This window comes from Empidonax traillii, unplaced genomic scaffold, assembly GCF_003031625.1.
Source record: "Empidonax traillii isolate 1590-97213 ecotype Southwest subspecies unplaced genomic scaffold, ASM303162v1 scaffold947:size350189, whole genome shotgun sequence".
In the NCBI taxonomy this organism is placed as follows: Eukaryota; Metazoa; Chordata; class Aves; order Passeriformes; family Tyrannidae; genus Empidonax; species Empidonax traillii.
Genome location: NW_020956140.1, coordinates 76,860 through 94,545, shown reverse-complemented (window position 1 = coordinate 94,545; position 17,686 = coordinate 76,860). Strand labels below are relative to the sequence as shown.

Below are 17,686 nucleotides of genomic sequence, written 5' to 3'. Positions count from 1 at the left end.
CTTTTCCAAACCAGGAGTCAGTTGCCACCCTCAGAGGTTTCTCCCCGACCGCTGTGTCGGCACAAGGCAGTCAGTGCTTCCTCCTTTGGAGGTGCAGGCTAACCGAGATGATCTTTTACTCTCTCTCCCCCGTGTGTCAGGTGGCTCAGGGTGGGGCTTGTTTGTTTTTTCCTTTCTTGGCTGACTTTAGGAGTCTGAAATGTGTCTCCACACAAGCAATGGAAGAGGGGGCTCCGTCCGCCAGCGTCTCCTCTGGGCGAGCAGGTCCCCCCTGCAGCCCCGTGCAGGTACATCGAGCGCATGTGCAAAGGTATCCGCGGCCAGGGCCGTGCCCCACGTGCTCACTTACAGGTATAGACCTCTGTTCTCTCGCTGCACGTGTTGCACTTGACGTAGCAGCACCAGTGGAACTTGCAGTTGCACTGCCACACCCGCGAGTACTGGTGGGTGTTGTACCCCCGGCCGCAGCACATCAGGTCGCAGCCGTTGGACTGCTGGGCCGTCTTGTTGCACATCCTGCCCTGCGTGCCCACGCTGCCCGTGACGGGGTCTTCTTCACAATAGTTGGGGGATTTCTCTATGTACACCAAGTCCGTGTCCATGGGTTTGCGGTAGGAAAGGGGCTTCTTGATTTTGAGGAAGGTCGGGCGCTTGTTGCGACTCGCCCGCACGGGCTCCACCTGAACGGCCTCGTTGTACTTGTCCTTCAGGATGTAGCCCAGCTCCCGGAATTTGGGCAGGGTTGTCCAGCATGTTTTAGTGGTACAGGATCCCGAGACCCCATGGCACTTGCACTCTAACTTCATGTTTTCCTCCAGAATCTGTGTTAGAAGAACAAAGAATGGCGTGTTAACACAAGCAGGGGTATTGGATGGATGTTGGGTGACAGGCAGGGATGGGTTGGCTCTCCGGTAGGAGCTGCCACCAGACACAGGTCACATTCCCACCAAAGCTGTGGGTTTTGCTTGCCTGGACAGGCTGTTGTCCCAGGCAGCAAACGCTCATCAGTATCAACCAGCCTGTGCAGCTGATTCCCCATTTGCACTTCGAGTTAATCAGGGAGGATAACTCTGCCTAATTTCATAGCCCAGGTCCCAAAGGCAAGATGGGACCTTCCTTAACCACAGCTTTTTTTCAGTACGATTGTACAGTGCTTCAGATTTATCTGTTCTTGCAGTGTTTGGCATATGGCAGCGAAATTAGGAGCTGGCAGAAAATCACACCTTCACGTGAACTGCCACGTGCAGAATCCTCTCAGAGTCCAACAACAGATGCCAGAACCTGACTTTTGTAAACAGAGGTTCAACAATAAACTGCATCTCAGTTCTTGCACCTCAGAATGACACGGGCTGGTGCAAGAGATGAACAAGCAGATAATCTATCAGTGCTTGTCCTCCTGTAGGTCTCAGATTAATCAACATATAGAGCAGATTATTATTTAGTCGTATAGGCCTCGTCTGTTCTAAATGGTGCAAGTTAATGCTCCACTTTGGAAAGCTAAGCATTATTTTGATACACCACAGTCCAAGCACACTTGGAGGGTTTGAAGTATTTTGCCTCCTGTCACATGGATAACAGAGCAAACAAATGTCTCAATTACTTTGCAAGAAAACAAATTTTGAATTAGAGTATAAAGGGTAAGAGTAAAGGAATCAGTTTCATGTTTTGTCATCAATTCTAGTTTAAAAATATCTATCTCTTTAATGCTGTAAAAGCATCTTAAACACCTCAGCATCGTGGCTTGCTCCACCCTGTCTCATGCTCCCTTCTTTGTAGGGGTCTCTCATGGTTATGCCAGAGTTGTCACTACTTTCCTTTTGAAGATTACAAGCTTCATCTTCCACCTTCACATCCCTTGAAACTCTGCCCCTGTATCTTCTCCCTCCTGCTGTTTTGCCAGCCCAGGCTTTGCCAAATAAAGCTGGAGAGCAGCTCAGTCCCTGCTCTGTCCTGAGCCCCACAGCTGACCTCACTCAGCAGCAACACTGGGTTAACACCAGCAAACATACCTGATTCCAGCAATTAATTTCCCACTGGTCTTTACTTGAAAGAGACCATAATAATTTTGATGATGAAATTCTGCCTAACCTGGCAGAGACAAGCAGTGGAAAGCCCAGCCAGAGGGATTATCAGGGTTCAGGGAGTGGCCACATAATTTTTCCCCTGAGACAACCCAGCTGATCCGTGCAGATCCAAACCTGGGCAGCCTGGAGGGCTGGAGGGAGGTCAGTGATATGGAAATTTGAATTAACCCTTTTTTTTATTGTTGGAAAACTCACCATGCTGACTCAAACACTGGCCTTTCTCAGCAGAAAACAGGAGAGCCTTCGCTGAGGAAGCTGATTTTCCTCATACCTTTTGGTCTTGAGGCCGTTCCTGTGTCACCTTGGCACAGAAACTGCTGTTGCCTGACCTTGGGGTAATTTGTAGCTGCTTCTTTGCTCCCTGCTCTTCCTCTGCCCACTTTTGATGAGCAGGGGGATTTTAAGGTATTAAAACCACAGGCTGAGAGAGCTGGGGCTGTTCAGCCTGGAGAAGAAAAAGCTCCAGGGAAACCTTGTGGCAACTTTCCAATACCCAAAGGGGGAGAGGAAATTTTTACAGGGGCAGGTAGTGATAGGACAGGGGGGAGTGGCTTTAAACTGAAAGAGAGTATTTTTGGGTGGGATATGGGGAAGAAATTCTTCCCTGTGAGGGTGGGCAGGCCCTGGCACAGGGTGCCCAGAGAAGCTGTGGCTGCCCCATCCTTGGAAGTGTCCAAGGCCAGAACTTGGAGCAACCTGGGCTAGTGGAAGGTGTCCCTGCCCATGGCAGGGGGATGGAACAAGGTGACTTTTAAGGTCTCTTCCAACCCAAACCGTTCCGTGATTCCATGATTTTCTGGTTCTGTGGAATAGCTTTCTTTTAACTTTAGTCTATGAGCAAGTTGTCCCCACGTGTGGTCTGAAAGCAGGATTCAAAACCCTAGAAAGCACAGGTCCAATACTCTGACAGTTGTGAACTTTGCAGGTGCCAGGTCACACTTTGTGCTTCTGGTTTTCAATTAGTTTCTCATGCAAACTATCTAATGACTGCCCTAAAACTGAGATGTGAGAAATTTTTCTATTCAGATCTACATCTCAAGCTTGCAGTTCTGCTCAAGCCTTTGGCTTTATCTTGTTATCTTGAGTTTCTCTCTCAGCCACTGCATACTTCTTTTATTGCTCACTCATTCATAAGGTAGTGCACTTCGAAGACAGATGAGGAGATCTATGAGGAAAAGGAGTGAGAGCACAGAAACCGGAAAAATAACATAAATTCTTTTAGCCTCATTTGTACCTTTTTAAAAGCTTTTTTTTTTTTTTTTTTTTAATTTGAAACTAGCCAGGATACATTTCTCAGCCCTAATTCAATCACTGTTCTTGCAGAATTGCCTGGCCTTATATCCTGGTACGATGTTCAAACTTGCAACAAAATATTTCTAGCTCGCCCTGCCATGGGGAGGATCCGCCAAACTGACTCGAAACATTAATACAAAATACATCATGTGTCATCTATCCAGGCAGGGTGGTGGTTTTTTTGGTTTTTTTTTTTTTTTTCTTTTTTTTTCCTCAAGTGTAGTTAAGCAGCCTAAATTGCCTGTTGGTTTCTTTCATTAACATCCCGTTCTCGCAGCCGGCGAGCTCGGAGGGATGGAGCGGAAAGAGCTGAGCCAGCGGCTGGAGCGCACCGTGTCATGTGCTGGTCCCCTGCTCGGGGGGGATGCAATGCCAAACACAACCAGCTGCTGCTTCCCGGCTCCCAGCTAAGGATGAGGGGGCGCGGGCAGCCAGGATAAAAAAAGATCTCCTTCTGTCTGAGCAGGAGGAGCTCGTGCAACACCCAAGTGCCCAGGGGTCCTTCCTGGAGGTCCGAAAATGCTTGGAGGGAGATGGGGAGGAGCAGAGGGACGAGAAGGAGTTTCGTCTTTTAACTCCGCGCTGCGTTTATTGTTCAGCTTGTCGTTTGCTATTTTCGTATTTTCCTAAAGTTTAACTGGCTGCCCCTCCCTTTCTCTCTGCGCTTGTGGGAGATGCACTTCCAACAGGCTGTGCTAAAATCTCTCCATCACATCTGCCCCATTTAGGTCCCCTGCACTCTGCAGATGGGCTTTCCCTTCCAGATCTGCCTCCTGCCTTTGGCTCACAACCCCTTTTTTGGGGTTTTGTTGGTTCTGTTCTTGCACACATACCCCCCCTCACTGGTGCTGTCTTTCAATACCACTTTCTGCAAATTCAGCTGGAGATGAATTGACTCTCCAGCCTTCAGAGAGCAGGCTACATGGAGCTTGAACTGCCTGTCCTCAGCAAAAGCAAAGGCCTGCAACGGGTAGTTTTATTGTACTGGGATATCAGGCGCTTGGGCTACTTGTTTTGCAATAAAATATGTGGATGGTGGCATTTCTATACTGTTCTATTATTCCAGTGTCCTCTGATAAATCGATGCCTTCATAGATTCAGGAAGAGAGTTGCAAAGAAAAAGAAAAAAAATAAAATAGGGGATCCTTTGGGTAGGGCCAGCAGGCTTTGGTCTTTCCTTTGGTTTCTGTGAAGCAAAAGCAGTGTCCTACCCCTTAAAAACTTGGTCTGTGTTAAAAACAGCAAGTGTTCTTGACCTTTCATGATCAGGATTTGTCTCTTTGAAGGAATTATCCAGCAGCTCATACTTTTTACGTCAGATTAAAACTTTATATATGTTACAGACTGACTTTTCCTAAATGTAAGAGCCTGAAGAGCACAAAATTTAAATCCTAGATCCTCTGTTTCTTACCAAATGATCATATCCAGCTCCATCAGTAAATCTGTATGCACCAGTGAATGCTCTGAACTGGATTAAACGTGAACAAAGAGCTGGAGTTCTTTTAGCTTTGTCCACTTTTTCTTTGAGCTCCTACAGTAAACTGTCAGTACTTGTTTCTCTCTCTCCCCCCCTTGCCATTAGCCTCTGGGAAATAGTTTGTGTGAAGAGAACTCGCTGGCTCTCTCTCCTGATGTTATCTTCAGATGCAGTACCTTTGGGCACTGCCATTAGGAGCTTAACATGTTTTTTCTTCACCTTCAGTTGTGCAGGGAATGCGCAGGGTTGGTCATGTGAGGGTGGCAAAGTGAGGCTCTGGAAAATGCTGCATGGGCTGGGTCCAGCAGGGTGGTCCTGCCCTGGGCAGGGTGCTGGGCCCCTGGCTGGGCTGGCTCAGTGAAACCAGCAGGAATTGCTGGCTGGTGGGACTTGGGGCTGGAGTGGCTTTGGCTCACAGGGGCGGCTGCTGCGGGAATTGTGCCCTCTGGGTGGTGGGACAGGAGCTGGGGGAGCTCAGGGGGCAGGGAATGGCTGGAGCTGTGTCAGGGCAGGCTCAGGGTGGATCTCAGGCAAAGGTTCTTCCCCCAGAGGGTGGTTGGCACTGAACAGGCTCCCCAGGGCAGTGGGCACAGCCCCAAGGCTGCCAGAGCTGCAGGAGGGTTTGGATGATGCTCTGGGGCACAGGGGGTGAATCCTGGGGCTGGGTCTGTGCAGGGCTGAGGGTTGGACTGGATGATCCTTGGGAGTCCTTTCCAATTTGGTATATTCTGGGATCCTGTGACCCTCCTGCAGTCGTTTTTCCCAGCTCAGTGTCTCTGTTCCATAAGTTACTCAGTGGTGTGTCCTGCCCTGGATTTCCAGCATCCAAAATCAGCTGCCTTTCCAAATGCATCTGCCAGGGCAGCCTGGGGCCCCTCATGCCCAGTGGGGTCAGGTTGTGCACAGCCCTGGGTTTGTTCACCAGGACTCCACAGCCCTCGATGCCAAAGCTGTCCTGGAGGACATGCACTGTCAAACACAGTGACCATCACACCTCCAGTGCCTTCTCCTTCACCAACAGGACTCCCATGGCAACAAAACCAATCCCAGGGTGCCTGAGGCCAGGGACCCTTTGCTGCTTCATCCCAAATAACTCAGGCTCCAGCCCACATGTGAGGGTGTAATTAGTGAGACAACAGACACTGACTCCTCTCCCACCAAGGCCATAATCTTGCCTAATTTTTCTGACATCAGATCACTTGGGTCAGGAAATACCTGTCTCCTACGAGTGCCTGCACACACAACTTTACTACAGATCAAAGAAAACACTATTGGCAAGACAAGAGTGACATTTTCACTCCAGAGAAGAACGTGGCAGGTCTTGGAGAGAGGTCACAGCATTTCTGGGGGTTGTGGAGGGCAATGGTCAGAAGCTAACCTGCCCCTTTCAGCTGGTAGAAGATGAGGATTTGTGATTTATATTGCTTACAGAGGCAATTGTAGATCTTTAAATAAGACAAAGCTCCTCAGACCTTAGGAATAAGGTTGAGATATATTTTTTTCTTCTTTTGAAAAGGATTCATTGAATAAAAGAGATGTTTTAAACTAATACAATAAAGCCATATCTTATTTAGTCTTTCAATAGAATAACTTGAGGACCAAATCATATGTAGAGCAACTGTCAGTGAGGTCTAGAGTGAGATTTAAGCATTGAAAAGGGCAGTGGATGGATATGAAACTCTGATTTGATGAGAAGGAAAAGGACTGTATCTTATTAAAATGACTAGAAAATGTTTCTACCACTTGTTTTGTCCAAGTGTGAGAGCAACCTCAAAAGGATGCTAAAATTAAATTGTGGGACTGTTCTAACACCAAAGCTCTGGAATTTGAGGACAGTACAAGTAATACTTGGTGCTTTTTGACAGGAAAAAAAGAGCATGAGAGAGCATTAAAAAAGCAACACAGAGACAAATCCTATGACATCTGTAAGAAATGTGAGAAACAGCATTAAAAAAAAAAAAAAAAAAAAAAAAAAAAAAAAAAAAAAAAAAAGCACCCAAATGCAAGTTTAAAATGAGGAAAGATTCAAACAGAAAAGATGAAAAATATTCACAGAGCTCTTGTAAAATGTGTTCTGTAGAAACACATTTTGCATTGATATCCTGTGGCAAACTGAGGGGGGCTGAGTTTGGAACCGATTGTGTCCCACCATGTCAAAGACTGACTCATTCCAGACAGTCTTTGATATCTCAATTGAACATACTACCAAGATCTTATTAAGCACAGCCAAAAGATTTTTTTTTCTCATGTTTTTGATAAGTAAATCTGTGCAAAAGAAGAAGATCTGAAGTCAGTATCAAACGAATTTGCTACTGAACCCCGTGAGCCGTGACTGTCCCAGAATTACTGCTATCCCCAGGCAGGCTGAGCCATTTTTCCCATTGCAATAATTTTTTGTGTTTTAAATTAAAAAAAAAAAAAAAAAGGCCTGGGAAATCACCAGAGCATGTGACCTACATCAATCAAAATCCCCCTTTGCACTTTGCTTGGAAGAAGCGTCTGAAGAAAATCAGGCAACGTGCAGGTCTGAGGATTAATCATGAAGACGTGCTGATAAACGACACAAAACACCACAGATGGGTGGGATTTCCCAACACCACCACCTGCCCTCACTAAGGGATATCCTATTTTAAAGAGTAGAAACACTTTTTCCAGATTCAAAGCCACGATACCCTTAAGCAGGAGAGCTTCAGAGCTTTGACACCCACCCAAGTTTAACCTTTTGTGCGCCACTTCTGATCTTTCTCCTTCCACCACAAAGCAGGAGGTTCCTTTCACTTCTTATGTGCCCTTCAGAGAGTTTCATATTTGCTTTTATATTTTCTGCCTGGAATATCAGTTGCCCTGTATTTCACCTTCATAAAAAATTGACCACATGCAGCAACTGTTTTCAAAATGCAGCTTCTATTTCCACAGTGATTCAGACAGGGAAAGAAAAAAATATTAGTTGGACTTTCTGTATGGTCACAGTGCTCATGCACTGCTGGCAGCACAGAATGAGATGTTCTCCTCTTTCCCTGGGTGAGTTTTGTTGTTTGAGTCCGAGGACAGAGGGTCTGGTACCCTTCATTCACTGACTGTCACTGTGCAGAACAGCAAATGAACACAGAATTCTGAGAGCAAGGCCAGTAAAAGCTGAGAGGAATGCAGCAAAAACTATTTTCTCCTGCATATTTTTCTTATACTTGTGATAACCTTCATGACTTGCTGTGTACTAAATCAATGTATCACCACTTCTGGGCCTGAAAAGCAGAAGAGCAGTAGAAAATACATTTCACAGAACGCTTTTACAATTGTTAACCTCGAAGAACAGCTGAACTCGGGACAAAAAGGACATAACTGGTTTTAAAGAGAGAGATTTAATGAGCTGGATTCTCACCCAACCAGATGATGCTCTTCTCAAACCACAAGCCCTTGCCTTTTTCAAACCGTGTGAACTGTTATGTGAAATATCTCAAGGTGTCAGAATATCTCAGAATCACAGAATCAAACACTGAGGCAAGAAAAGCCCTCCAAAACCAGAGTCCCCCCTCTGCCCCATCCCCACCTTGTCCCCCAGCCCAGAGCACTGAGTGCCACGTCCAGTCCTTCCTGGGACACCTCCAGGGGTGGGGACTCCACCCTGCCAATGCCTGGACACCCTTTCCAGGAAGAAATTCTTCCTGAGAATTCTTCCTCAGCTTTCCCTCCCTGAGGGGTCCTTCTAGGAGAACACCTTGAACGCCACCACAGCTGAGCTGAGGAGAAACTTCTGCCCAAAGTGCTGCTACTCCTGCCAAAGTGAACTGTGAAAGAAAGTGGATTCCATGTTTGTGGCTCAGGGTCTGCATCTCACTAGCTCAGTCCTTGGCTGAGAATATTGAGGAATATTGAGGAGAATATTGAGGAATATCTCTGCAAATCCAACCACGGCCCATGAAAGTCAAATGAGGTGCTTAAGTTTTAATTTATCTTCACGGAGACACCGGTTGCAGAGACAGTGGGCATGGTGTGGCAACACCTGGTTGAGCTCAGCAAAACCTGCCAGGGCTTGGGAGGGGAAGGATGCCCTCAGAGCTCCACACTGCCCTGCTGGGGCAGACAGTCTCCCCTCGCAGTGCCAGGTGTTCTCCCTCACCCTCTCCCTTTTCCATCGTATCTGATAACGCAGCTGCAAGACCTGGGGATTCCTGGCCTTCTTACGTCTCTCCTGAACACATTCCAGTTTTCCCCAGACAGAAAAAGTACCTGCACTCTCGCCTACTTGCCTCAAAATGCAAATCAAGCCCATTCATTCATGAGCCTCAGGTTGGGTTTCGGGTGCTCTTGAGGGATTTGGGGGATGACAAAGTTTTCTGTGGTGTCACATTCAATGCAAAACCTTCTTACCCAACCCTTCCTCCTGTTCTCGGGAAATCCTGGAAGGGAAGTTTTCCTCAACTACAAATTTCCAAGCTACTGCTGAGATGGACTCTTGGGGAGGGTCCTGTGCAGGGTTAAGAGCTGGACTCGATGATCCTTGGGGGTCCCTCCCAACTCAGCATAATCTGTCATTCTGTGTAAGTTTTCTGTATCAGGAAATAGCCTGAAAGGACCATCTTCCCACTGCCTGTTGCAAGAAGCTGTGAAATGGGGGTTCCTGATGTGGGACTTATCTCAGTTGCTGATGACAAAAGCTCAGTATTGAGGATTGTCCTGACAGATTATTTACAGTCATAGTCATTATATGCTGTGATGGCTTCTTGGTACAGCTGCCTGCAACACTGGTCTGGCTTGCCTTTGGGTTCTGTGGATCTTTCCATTTAAAAGCAAGGCAAATATTTTAACAGAACAAAAATGGAAATAATTTGAAAATGTAACTGTCAGTGGGTTTGATAAACTGCTTGTTTTTAAAAAATAACTCTTGTGAGACCCATTATCACCTAGATTAGACTGGATCAATGCAGTGCCAAGTAAGTGTCATCATGTAGGAAGTTTAAAGATCAGTCATAAAAAGGAACTTGGAAAAAATAGTTCTGAAAAAAAATCTGGTTTCTTTTAATGTGCTTTCACTTGTTATTATTAGAATATAGCTGAATTGTCTTAAAGACATTCAACACTTTATTTTACATTCTATATTTAGGTGGACGTGTGATTTCCTAGCCCCTTACTGAAATGGGATTGTGAGATAAGGGAAAATTTATCTTGGATCGTTATTTGCTGCTGTCCAAGCACAACTGACACCATGAACATGATGGATTTTAGCTTGTGAAATACTGAATAGTCTTGTTGTCTGGCCTACCTGGGCACTTTGCAGGATGAAGCTCAAATAGACTGGGGAGGGGGATGGTGTTACAGAATCACAGATAGAGTTGTTGGTTGTGTTATCTATTTTACCTTCCTATCACTACATAAGTTTTCCACAGTATACATCTGCCTTTCCAAAAAGATACTGGATAGAATGTTCGTGCCAGGAGTAAATAAAAGATGATGATTGAGGAGGTTTGGAAATGAAGAAACACCATGGTGCTCACTGACACTAAGACAGCTTAGAAAGAAAATGAGACAGCAATTTTTCTGGCTTTGGACACGTTACCCACTTATCATTTCTTCTTAGACCATATCTACCTTCTTCACATTCTGGTCCCCAGCTAAAAATGGCTCTAAAATACTGATACTTCAAATCAGGACTCTCTAAAATAGTGATCTTTTTGCCATGTGTTAAAACCCCAACGAATGTCCATTGTTAAAAACACCATTTTCCCAAATCCCTGCTCCAGCCTCCAGGCCCATTCCAGCACTCAGTGTATGGATCAGAGGAATGAAATCAATGAAATCTTAACTGAGCAATGTCTGCTGACCTTGACCTCTCCAAAAATCAATATAATTCATCCAGCATCCTGTGTCCAGTGTGTCATTTCAGTTTGGGATGTCGGGACAGATCTTCATCCATTCTCTGGCCTTCTAAATGTCAATGCATGAAGATGCCATTAAAGGAGCAATTGTGCTCCTATTTTATATTTTAGCATGACATTCCTGAGGGAAATGGGAGCACTCCCAGAGAAGAGGAACTAAACTAAACTACCCTCCTCTGTTTGGGAACACAGTAAGTTAAAGTCTTGGGGTTATTCAGGTGGGGATGTCATTGCTGCCCCTGACTCTGGGCTTTGTCACGGAGCCTGAGTCACCCTGCACATAAAAGAGGTGCAGGGAAAACAAGAAGTGCCACAACTGGAACTCCCCCTCATCGCAACCAGCGTACACAGAGAGGAATGGCAGAGGCCTGACTCATTCCCACCAAATTCACCTTCCGTGAAACTCTCCCCACTGGTGGGGAAGCACCCAAATGAAGTGATGCTGGCATTGTGTAGGAGCAACCAGGCAGAGCATTTGGGTAAGTGCTTAAGCTGTCAAGGGAAGAGTTTCCAAAGAGTGATAGAAACCAACAGAACAGGCTCACCTGTTCCAGACAACTAATCAGAAAACACCTCTTTGTGCTAAACTAATAAAGCCAGGTACTGGCAGGAGTTCGAGCTGCAAAATAATATCACTTCACGTTACATCCAAACATTTCCAGCCAATAGGCACACACAGTTAACTATAGATTCATTCAGTTGCATTCCAAATTACCAGAGTTAACCCTTAGGTACTCAGCAGATAGTACAGTGGAAGGCATATTTCTCATGCTGAAAAAAATGTCCGTAAATTTTAGTTCCCCAAGCCAATAGTTTTAGCAAACAAAGGATGATTTTCCTTTCTGTCAAGCTTTTCAGATGATTTCAGAGTAATGCCATATCGATGTTCCAATATTGCCTTTATAAACCCACAATATTTCGTAGCTTAATTTCTTCCTTAACTCTAGAAAGAAGCAGGAGATGTGTTCATGTTTGATTCGCAGAGAGACATATTCAAGTTTCAATCCTACCGCTCTGTTCACAACAACAGTAAATGGCACTGGAGATATTCCCACTGCCTGCTTTGCCTACCTGCCATTTATCCAGCTGAGAAGAGCACCTGAGCCATTCCATTCCCTTCAGTCACACTATTTTGCAGGGATAACATGACCTAGGGTGTGGATCCAAGCCCATTGCCAAGGATGGCTGTACCCTGGGTGGGATATCACCAGGCTGGCACATCAAGCAATAGATCTTCTTGTCATTTTAAGAGAAATTCCCATCACTCCTCCAGCTAATCAGCAGGTAATTATGATAGTTATCATAAGGCAGAAGCTGGGTCACAGTGACACTGTGTATTGGGAACAGATTTCCACACACTTTGTGCTTACAATTCAAAATACCCACATTATCATAAAGTAACGCGATGTTGGTGTTCATAGTAATGTGAGAATAATTATTCCACAAAGATGACATTCAAGTTCAGTTTAATACAGAAGTATTTTCCCCCTCCTTCTGCAGTTGGGACAACAGACCCACACTTCCATGTTTTTAAACAGCTTCCACTTATCAGAGATAAGATCCTTACAGCAGAGCCCATCTCTGCAGCCTCACAGCTGCCAAGACCAGCACACCTGGATCCAGGCCAAGAATTTTAACAAGGATCTTCTGGCCTGCTGTCAATGAAAATTTCCTCCTATGCAGAAGGAGGTGGAATTTCCTAAATTTCTCTGTAATGCCCTGTTCAGTCTAAGCACAGGTTGCCCAGAGAAGCTGTGACTGTCCCATCCCTGGAAGTGTCCAAGGCCAGGCTGGACTGGATGAGCTTCAAGGTCCTTTCCAACCCAGACTGTCCTGTGATTCTATGATTTTAAGCAATATTTGAAGCACTTGTCTTACAAAGCAGTCCCCCATTAACAGAAATTCCCTTTGGAGGTTTGCTGTATTGATCCATGTGATTCCCCTGGTCAGCTCACCCTCCACACCACACAGAGCTGCTGCTTTTTGTTGACAGATCCACCTGTTTCCTACTTATATCCCAGTTCAGTAGCAGCATCCAGCAATGCCATCAATAGTTCTTCTTTATAAGCTATGTATGAATGGGTCTCAATATCAACATGGATGTTTCTAACAAAGGGTTAATCAGCTGCTCTTGGTCTTCATTTCAGAAGGTGTAACACAGCTGAACACCAATTTCACCAGTACCTAAAGCCATCAGCAAAAGAAACCTTGCATGTCTGTATTACGTGTTTAATGTATTGATCTGGCATTAATTTTATAAATCTCTCTTCGAGGGGAAACTTAATAAAACATAACTGTTAAACAGAATTAAAAAAAAAAAAAAACAAAAAAACCGTATTCCTTCTAACCTTGTTTTCCTTCTATAATTTTCTAGAAAATACTTTAAGGCTTTGATTACACCTTTTAGTCTATATTTGCCCTAAGTGTAGCAAGGCTGATTCCTTGGGCAAACAAAGGCAAAGCACTCACTTGATGTCTGGCTCCTTCTGCCTTCCCACATCCCATCAGTAACAGCTGCACCTTTACAGTCATTTCAACCAAATATGACGAAGACATTGTGAAGAAACTTCTGTGAAGTCTTAATCCAAGTCCTTTGGACACACATTCTTGACTCCTTATTGAACTTCTTTATTTACCCACTATTGTGCCCTCTCGATAGTTAATTGTTTTACAACTGCAGGATTTATATACCCAAAGATAACAGCATGTGCTGGGACTCAATTAAAATCTCCTGTGGGAATAGCTCTGCCAGAGAATACATGGTTGTACTGCTGACTGTGTGTGGTCCCATATTTGGTGCAAGGTCTGGAGTGCCTCAGGCAAGGCTGGTTTCCTCAGTGCAGGCCACCAGAACCTATGGCTGGAGCACCAGCAACAGATGTTGGCTTAGATCTTGTTTAGAATCCATCCCCACTGACACATTCCTGCTGTTTGTCCCAGGGGACACCCCTTGGGTGCAGCTCACTTTTAATTACTAGAAGGCTCAGGGTGATTTCAATAACCAGTTCTGATGCAAATTAATACTAGTAGTGCCTTCTGGCACTAATTGGGCATGCAGGCCCCCTCTGCAACCCCCTGAAACCTTTATATCCCTTAATAGCTCCATTCTGCATCCTTCCAGTACCAACAGGCCTTGCCTGTGTCCTTGGACTAAAAGGTTGTGCTTCATTTAATCGATTTTTTAATTGTTTACTTCAAAATACCTGAAAACTCTTTCCATTAAAGCCAAAACCTGTTCCACTGAGACAGCACATGCCAGCAATTATTGCTGCTGGTGGGTCTTTGGGGCTTCGTGACTTCGGAGTTTTCTGCCACGACAAGTTCGAACCAAGCCTTGGTTTAAACTTTCAACTTCACCAAAACCTCTGCCACGCTCCAGGTATCTCTGATAGCCCAGGTGACTGAGCTCCTGTCACTGACCCAGCATTGCAGAGCTCTTGGGAATGTTCCTGGGGATGCTTCCAGCTCACACTCGAGAGGTTTGGGTTGGAACTGCAAAAGATTCCAGTTTCTGTCCCTGTTGACACGGGATGGAGCAGAGATTGGGGCCCCCAAACCCAGAGGTGGGTGCTGAATGGGTTTACTTTGTCAGAGGTGTAATGAATGAGACTGCAGCGTAAATCAGTGTAAACTCCATCTATAAACATAGCCTGTTCCTGTATTAAAAATGTTCTTAATGACTGGCCTGCCCTGACCATTAGTTTCCTGCAAGCTTGGCCAATACCAGCTTCTGTTGAGTTTTGCTAAAATATACATATGGAAGTGTCTACTTATATGCAAGGAAATCAGGTTTGGAAACCTAAATTTAAAGGGTGACAAACGTCATCTGGAAGAAGCAGAACGGTGCTCATCAGCTATTTCGGAAAAATTTTCAACAACTCAGGCCTACATTTAGGTATGAAGCTCAAAAATCTTGGATTCTCATTAAATTTCTCAACGAAACATCAAAAAGCACAGGTTAATAGAAATACCACAAGGCAAGGCAGCCAAGCTCACAGGTCTCAGTTGAGGGTAAAAGGTGCTATGGTTTTGTCCTTAGAACTTTTCGTAGAGTCACAGAATGGTTTGGGTTGGAAGAGACCTTAAAGATCTCGTTCCAATCCCTTTTTTTTTTTTTTTGCTACATGATCATCCTAAGTTTTGCAACACCCAAACCCAGCAGGTATCTGCTTTGGGGTGACAAATCAGTAATGTTTGTTCAGGCTTTTGTTCTGCGACAAGGGGGGACACCAAAGGCTCCACCAAAGCTCCAAGGGTGCTGAAAACACTGGGAGAACTGACTAATCTGCACAGCACCTGTGTGTGTCCAGCTGATGTTCTCCTCTCAGCACTGAATGACAAGTGTGTGCCCTGTGGGAAATGTCCAGAGAGAAAGGCCAAACTAAATTAGAAATTGTCCAGAAATGTGTGACCCAGCCAGTGGCTTTGCCGAGCTAATTAATCACCAGAGCAAGCATCTGATTATTTCAGTTACAAAAGGTGCGTGATATTAAATTTGGAATTTTGAGATCTTTGTTATTTATTAACGGAGCCTGGCCCTCAATCTCAACTATCTTTTGTCAGCAGCATGACAGACTGTCAGCTCCAGAAATCATATCATGAAATGCATGTTTTGCTCATCATGCCAGAATCCTCTAAAACTGTGGCTGCAGGTAAGTGATAGCGTTTATCATCCCTAATCTGCAGCGTAAATCAGGAATTCAGTTTTCAGCCACATGACATATAGGAGGGAGCTTGAAAGCCAAAACACAAGTAGGACCATGTATCATCATTTCTGATTAGCTGAAAGTGGAGGACAAGTGGAATGAAAATTCATTCTTGTGGATTACAGTTCTTGTGCAGTCCAATTCCCTCTCATAATTTAGGCTAACATTAATGTTCCCTTTATCTTTACCCTGGGCTTTTGAGAAGATGCAGAGCTTGTCTGTCAAGCTTAGACTTGTTTCAAGACTATTATCTAAAAAAAGTAGGAAAAACCATAAAATAGTTCTTTGATCCTTCCAAATACAAACAAAATGCTGGAAGAGTGCAGAGGATGTGTATTTTTTTTTTTTTTCCACACCTCAGAAATTGCCCAGCAGGATTTTTGTTGTGCTCTGCAAACACAGTTGGGTGGGATTTTTGGAAGCACTGAGCTGTGCCCTGTGGTCCCACCAACCTCGGTGTGAGCTTTCCCATTCATTGAACTGGATTTACTCCAAATCCAGTGCTTGGCCTTTCTGGGAATCCTGCTGCCCCCCAGGAAACGTGGGGTGGCCAAGCTGCCAGGAAGACTGCGTTGCACCTAAAGCTCCTTTTCTAATTGCACGGAACACAAGCTGTGGTGCCAGGCCCTGAGGCTGGATGGTTGGAGGGAAGGCAGGGACTCAGCAGGACTGGTTTTAGCTGGGATAACGTGCTGTAACTGGACCCAGGTCTTCGGTGGACACTCCTCTTTGCCTGTACCTCACAGCCACATCAGTGACACCTGCCAGAAGTGACTTTTACGTATTCTCTCTGGTCACAGTGAGGCACCAACCCTGTGTATAAACCTCCTCCTAAACCTTCTCCATCTGCCTGCTTTTAATCTAGGCAAAATACTGTAGCAGGACAGCTGCTAGGACACTCTCACAGTCATATCTGCTGCACCTCACACCAGATTTTCTATACGTTACATGACGTTTTAGCAGTGGAACCACATTTTTTATTTATTAAGGCACCCACTGCCTTGGTGGGGGTCTTAATTTGGCTGAAGGTGGTTTGCCCAGCATTGTAGGCATGGTTGTCTCCACGTCAGGAGACACTTCAGCCTCATCTGTCAGAGGTGTGCGAGCTGCAGCCGAATCTGGCAGAATTCTTACTGCCACTATCAACAAGGGGCATCTCCCTGCCCACTGACTGAGCCCCTCCCGTGTTCCTACAGGAATGGACACACAGGAGGCCACCTCCTGGTCTCTTATCAGCCAGGCAAGGAGCTTGGGAAAGGGCTTGGCCAGTTCTGTGTTGCAGGAGCAGCACAGGGCCAAGTGTTGTGCTTGTTGCTCTTACACACTCAACACATCTGCTGGTCCAAGGGAGGGAGCAGCAAGGCGAGCTGGGTGTAAATGAACAAGCTCTTGAGCAGGTGGGCGTCACAACCGGTCCTGTGTATGTTAATCACCTCAGGACCCCTCCCAGGAACTTGTGGAAAGTTATTCCTGAAAAAAGCTCTCCAGCTTCGAGCCACTGTAAATCAGGGATGTACCTCAGTTGAGGTCATTTCACAAGGGGTTGGATGTGCCAATAAAGAGGGGAGCCATTCATCAGCTGTGTATTCTAGGAGCATACCTAACAATAAGAACTTGAAGCTTCTGAATAGAAAAAAATCAGGAATATTTTTGTGTCCAATCAAAGAAAAGAAAAAAAAAAAAAAAAAAAAGAAAGAAAAGCCACTGGAAAACGTGAAGCACAATTGCAAGGACACTGCTCAGTCCTGAACTCCAAGGAACTGTGCTGCTGACACTATAATATCATTTGATTGCTGGTGCCAGGAGAATCAGGGCCTCTCCCAGGTCTGTTCAGCTCGAAGCTGCTCTCTGAGACTCTCTGGAGTCGATGGGAATTTTGAGCAGCTCCAGACGCAGACGAGCTCTATTCTGGTGTGCGTGTGCCATTAGAGGAATCCCTCCTGAGGGGTTCTCAGAGCCAGCTGAGCACAGCACTGCACAGTCTGGGTTGGTATCAGCCAGCTGGGCTGTGGGCAGAGTCTGCTTAGGGTCAGCTCACACAGGTACATCCACATGGGAAGGAATCCTCTGGCAGCTCACAGCAGGTACATCAACTCTGGGCCCGTTAGCACTGTACCTGCCAAGCACTGTGGATCAGACTGTATCAGCATCCCTGAGCTCCTTTGGGAGAAGGAGCTGCTGGAACGCTGGGGTCCCTCTGAAAGACTGGCCTTCCTGGGGCAGGGCCATCCCAGTGAAGCTGCAAACCTACAA

At 45.6% G+C, this 17,686-nt stretch overlaps 1 protein-coding gene across 1 annotated transcript in view; it reads right to left on the bottom strand.

Annotated features, from left to right (window-relative positions):
- Window positions 1–230: 230 nt before the first annotated feature.
- Window positions 231–17,686, bottom strand: part of WNT7A (Wnt family member 7A) — a 34,774-nt gene continuing 17,318 nt past the window's right edge. The window contains exon 4 of the mRNA XM_027903249.1: window positions 231–821. Within this exon, the coding sequence (XP_027759050.1) occupies window positions 342–821 (480 nt within the window). The 3' untranslated portion in view covers window positions 231–341. The remainder of the gene's footprint in view (window positions 822–17,686) is intronic.